This window comes from Carassius auratus, chromosome 16, assembly GCF_003368295.1.
Source record: "Carassius auratus strain Wakin chromosome 16, ASM336829v1, whole genome shotgun sequence".
Classification (NCBI taxonomy): domain Eukaryota; kingdom Metazoa; phylum Chordata; class Actinopteri; order Cypriniformes; family Cyprinidae; genus Carassius; species Carassius auratus.
In genome coordinates, this window is record NC_039258.1 from 17,929,557 (window position 1) to 17,935,556 (window position 6,000).

General features: G+C 37.0%; 1 protein-coding gene across 2 annotated transcripts; it reads left to right on the forward strand.

The window, feature by feature from the left end:
* The first annotated feature begins 941 nt into the window (after positions 1-941).
* Positions 942-4,858, forward strand: LOC113116847 (nectin-4-like). Of its 2 annotated transcripts, none has more exons than XM_026285170.1 (6): positions 942-1,071; positions 2,499-2,861; positions 3,399-3,534; positions 3,968-3,993; positions 4,425-4,456; positions 4,616-4,858. In XM_026285170.1, exons 1-6 carry the CDS (start codon positions 1,011-1,013, stop codon positions 4,817-4,819), a joined length of 822 nt encoding a protein of 273 aa, XP_026140955.1. In that variant the 5' UTR covers positions 942-1,010; the 3' UTR covers positions 4,820-4,858. The 2 variants fall into 2 exon arrangements, with proteins under 2 accessions (XP_026140955.1, XP_026140956.1); XM_026285171.1 differs by having other exon boundaries at positions 3,426-3,534.
* The last annotated feature ends 1,142 nt before the right edge of the window (positions 4,859-6,000 follow it).

The following is a 6,000-nucleotide window of genomic DNA, read 5'->3' on the forward strand; positions in this document are numbered from 1 at the left end:
GTCCATATCAACAACAAAAATGTATCTTGACTCCATATAGTGGTTATTTTGGAAAAAATCTCAGGTATTTTGAGCAGTAGGATTAAAAAATGTAGTATTTTTGCACTTTCACTTGAGTAAAATTGAAAAAGTAGTACTTTTACTTTTACTGGAGTAATATTTTTTATACGCATCTGTACTTTTACTTAAGTACTTGATTTGTGTACTTCGTCGACTGCTGATTGTAACAAATCACCAGCACACAATACACACAGATTGCTAGTATTACTATACTTGTGGAGACTCTTGGTCCTCATAATGTAGAGAATACCTGGTACACACAAACTCACACTCACTCACACACACACACACTCACATACACACACACACACGAACACTTTTTTTTTTCACAAGTTTGCCTGCCCATGCAGTCCTGCTAGATATACCTAATGGTAAACACACTTGGCTTGCTGTCCTTGATTGAGCAATAATACAGTAGCAGACCTACAGTACATTGACTAAAATATGAAAAAAATTCAATTGGTCATTCCATTATTGCAAACTCTTGATCTTGTGAAAATCTTAAAATGTCAAACCGATCAAATTAAATTTCTACTGTAAAGAAATGGAAACAGAACATAACAAGTTTAATTAAATTTCATTTATGCATTTAGCAGACACTTTTATACAGTGCATTCAGGGTAGAAATTTTTACATTTCATGTGTTCCCGGGGATTAAACCCCCAACCCGCAGTGCTCTACCAATTGAGCTACAGGAAAACTAAGGGACTCAAATACAGAAACATAGGCCTAATGCAAACCCATTTTCACCATTGTATCCAGCATCTGGGGAACCTATTTATAATTTCTGCTTTTTTTCTTCTTCTGTTTTAAAACAACTTCATCTACAAGTTGTCAGGGCTGTCTGCAGCTCTTTCAACTTCCCTTTATATGACTAAACTTTGAAAAGTTTTTATAAGATGAACTGGTGTTATGCAGCTTGTGTTGTTGCTCGATGGAAATGAAAGCTTATGATGGACTTACATAATGTGTTTATTCCTCTACTTCTGTCTTGCACGTCTGTGTTTACAGGTTAGTGAATTTTACTGCTTTTTCATATTTTAGAAATTATTCAGCGAGTCCTGACTGTAAATAAAGTTAATAGCTATATGATCAAAACCCTTTGTACAATGAATGTAGTGTCAAATCTAGTGCAGGAGAACATAGCTGTCATACAGTATTCATCATTATCTCTAACATTTACAGACTGTCTTTACAAAATTTGCTGTAAGATGATGAAAATGTAATTGATTTCAATCCTTTTTCTTTTCATGCATTATTCCCTCTGAAAAACTCATGATTCACATGATGATATTAGGACTGTGGAATAAACATAAAATTGTATATATATATATATATATATATATACAATTTTATGTTTATTCCACAGTCCTAATATCATCATGTGAATCATGATAAAATCACTTCAGATCAATGGAAGGAGTTTTTCAGAGGGAATTCATTGTACAAAGGGTTTTGTGTGTGTGTGTGAGTGTGTGTGTGAGTGTGTTTGTGAGTGTGAGGGTGCTCTTGTTTTTGTGACATATAAGGACACAACTCTGTATAATGACATGGGTATGACACAGGTATTGCAAGGAGAGGGTGACTTATGAGGACATAACCCATGTCCCCATTTTTCAAAATGCTTATAAATCATACAGAATGAGTTTGTAAAAAGTAAAAGTGCCCAAAGTTTCCTGTGAGGGTTAGGGTTAGGTGTAGGGTCGGTGTAGGGCGATAGAATATACAGTTTATACAGTATAAAAACCATTACGCCTATGGGATGAACCCACTTTTCACAAAAACAAACGTGTGTGTGTGTGTGTGTGTGTGTGTGTGTGTAAATAAGGAAACATATATGAGTTATATGTATAGGAGGAAAGCTGATTTTGCTAAACTCTTTCTGTGTCTTACTTTATTTTATAAAGCATTTCCTGTCATGCTGTCTCTGGAAATTTCCTGTGTGGACAGAGTACACTATTGAAACTAGTTTGCTTGATATTAGCAGACATATATTGTAATTAGATTCTTTTTAAAATCTTGGAATATTTTATATGGTTAAAAAGCCCTGTCAACAATGAAATGGTTCTATAAATATACACTGTGGCGAGTGGGGCGGGGCCGAGAGACGTGGGAACGAGGAGTGAGGCCAGGTGTAGTGATTGGAGATGAGCTGCACCTGCGCCCCACCGCTGGTATCGAGTCCCACGTAGGAGGTGGAAGGATATAAAACTGGAGCGACTATAGTGAAGGACGAGAGAGGACCAGGCCTGGGCCATTATTTTATGTTTTGGTTTTTATTTGCGCGCACCAGTCGTCCGCGAGGGGCTGGTGCGCTGTTTTGTATTTTTTTTTAATATTAAAGTTTCATTTTGATTGTGCGCCGGTTCCCGCCTCCTTCTTCCGGATGAATATGGAGATTTTATCATTACATACACATCTCTTTCTCTTTTTTACAGTACTTTATGGACAGAAAGTTGTCACTGATCCTAAGGTTACTGTGTACCAGGGTAATGATGTCACACTGTTATGCCAATATATCCATCGAAGCTCAGAAGACAAAATTACACAAGTGCAGTGGACATGGCAGAATCAGTCCAGTGAATATAAAATCATGGTCTTTAACAATGATTATGGTCTTCATATACATGAGACACCCCTGAAAGACAGAGTCAGCTTCAGTAAGAGCTCTCCTTCAATCGACGAGGCCTCCATCATCATCAGAGATGTGAAGATAAGTGATCAGGGACTTTACAGCTGTGACATCACAATCTTCCCTGGAGGGAGTCTTACAGGACAAACCACTCTTATAGTGTTAGAAGGTATGTAAGTAAATACAGCTCATTTCAACTGACCAAGGCGTCTAAAGAAACTGGTGTTTTATAAGAAACTTAGTTTTATAAATTCTGAATAATTTTCTAAATTGTATATGTTTATATATGTTTTATGAATTGTTGTAATGTTGATAAGCAAAGTTGATACGTCATGCCATTATTACCTTAATTAGGAGATTTTAAAGTGTAAAAACTGTCTCATCCTTAGATATTAAAATTGACCAGCACTTACAAAAGTTTTTGCCTGTAGTGTCTTAATAAGCCTACATAATGAAACATTAAAGTTTAGTTATTTGACAATTGTGTAAACTATTCAACATTTATAACCTACAATTTTCTAGTTTTCTGAAGAATACAAATATTTGTTACTTGCCCCTGCTATATTGGTTTCTAATGGTTTCTAAAAATAATGATTACTGTGACACATGATAGTGCACCTCTCCTTGAAAGTGAAAGTGAATAGAAATTGTGCATTACATTCATGATAGTTTCAGCCCTTGATTTCCTAAACTGCTGGTTTATTAGGAGCTCCTCTTGCTGATCTGTCCACAGACAGTCGTCCTGTTCTGTCCACCGCTGAGGCTGTAGGGATTGGGACTGCTGTAGTGATCATCACTCTGATTATTGTTGTTGTGGGGTATCTATTCCTGCAAAACAGACGGTATGTGACCACAAAACATTTAGTTAATGCATCAAAATAAGATTGATTCATGCCAACAGTCAACAAGCACGGCAAAAAAACAGCAAAAAAAATTAAATCCATTTCATGAGGTTCTCCAACTAAAAATTGATTTCATGTTGTTAATCCAGCACTGCGTCTATACATGTATTATAGGTAAAACAAGATAATGTGCCAGCATTAGACATTATATTTATATAAGAAACGCAACATAATCCATCATTGTCTTTATTTTTAACAAACCTGGAACTAATAAAAAGAACATACTGATGTTAAATATAGAATCAGTAAAACAATAGTAAAGTGAGCTGTAACTAATACATTTATTATCATGTTCAGTATTCAGCATAAAGTTATCACAATATGATAAAACACCTTTAACATTTCTCTTTTTATGTTTTGGTACACATGGCAGACGAACCGGCAGAACTTTCACTTATTGTAAGTATAAATGTCATGCATGGACTGTTTAAAATCTCTCTTTTAAAAGTGTGAAACTGGAAATATTACTAATGCTTGCTTGATTAATTACTTCTGTTTCTTAACATTGCTGTAGATAAAAGGTCTCCTGAAAGATGAAATTGAAATAGGAACAGATTTTAGAACTAATCTTATACAAATTTAAGGGTGCAGTTTATGATCTCTAAGTACAACTGTATAAAGTATAAAACTGACAGTATGGCTTCAAAATATTGGTGAGTACAGATTACAAAATCATGGGGACAGACTTTTGACAAAGGTTGTATAGGGGGCTCTTTACTTTCCTCTTTGCTCTTGCACTTTAGTCACACTTTTATCCCTTTGACTCCAATCCTCTTCTGTGAAACCATGTATCATGCAGCTATTTGACCTGTGTTTTTCCTTTTTACTAGACACAACTCAGAGCCCCAGTGACCTACAACAGGTGAGACTTCCTGCTGCTGAGAACAACATCTTTACTGTGGGAGCAAAAGATATTTAGTGAAAGATGCAATCAATCCTGAATCACAAGTTATGTATTTTACACATGTCAAACAGACCATGAGCTTCAGAAAGTAACTTAACTTCTCTTTACCTGTATTAGGATGTCACATATTCTGATGTCACAATACTGAAATCAGGCAAGGCTAACAGAAGCACCTCAACATCAGGTGACATTGAATATGCTGCGGTTTCCTTCAGCGGTCGTTCAGAATCAGCGTCACTGCGAGCATCAGCCAGTCAGATGGCTTTGGGTTCCCACACAGCAGAGCAGGACACTGTGTATGCACAGGTGAAGAGAGACTGATTTTGAGTAAAAATGTCAAAACTTATTGTCCTATTAAGATTTTAAGTGTTCTTGTTTTCTTTTTAGAGGTAGACTTGAGTCTGTGTGTGGTTTACACACACAAAAAAAAAGTCACAAATTTTAGTACCTCTTAAGATGAAAGAAATTGGTTGATTTGAATACATTACTGTGACGAGTGGGGCAGGGACTCGAGACTGGTGGGTCGAGCAGGTGTCGCTCATTTCCAATCACTCCACTGGCCTCGCTCCTGTTCCCACGTCTCTCGGCCCCGCCCCACTCGTCACAATTACAATACAAACTCATTGTAAACAATTATTCCTAGTGTCCCTTTATTTTCATCTCTTTGTTGGCTTTGATTTAGATTTAGAATAACACAATTGTCTGCAGAAAAACACAATCCAGTGTGTACAAACCATAAGGGTTGACAATTAAAAAAAAGGAAAGTAAAATTAAAAAAGGAAAAATGCAAGTTTGTAAAGACAAATGACCCTAATATGAATATTAGGAAGATTAGACCCTTCCTGTCAGAGCAAGCCACCCAACTTCTTGTCCAAGCTCTTGTTCTCTCCAGACTGGACTATAATGCTCTCCTGGCGGGTCTTCATGCATGTACTATCAAGCCTCTGCAACTTACCCAGAATGCAGCAGCGAGGGTTGTCTTCAATGAGCCAAAAGAAATGTTACTCCTCTCCTCATCAGGTTACACTGGGTACCAGTAGCCGCTCGCATCAAATTCAAGGTACTGATGCTTGCCTACAAGACGACCACTGGCACGGCTCCAATATACCTAAACTCATTAGTTCAAACTTATGGGCCCTCCAGAAGTTTGCGTTCTGCGAGTGAACGACGACTTGTGGTGCCATCCCAAAGAGGTTCAAAATCACTCTCACGGACCTTTTCCTGGACTGTGCCCAGCTGCTGGAAATACCTCCCAATCTCAATTCGAGTCTTTACTCATTTTCAAAAAACATCTAAAGACTCATCTTTTTCGCCGGCAATTAAACAGCTAATACTAGCACTTACCTTTTCTTTTCTTGTCTATCATATTCTTTAAAAAAATGGCTACGTGTTCTGTACTAGACTAACTGAGACTTGTCATGACACTTGTACACTGTTATTGTTCTCTTGTCGGTCTGATTGCTTCTGTTCGCATTTGTAGTTCACTTTGGATAAAAGCGTCT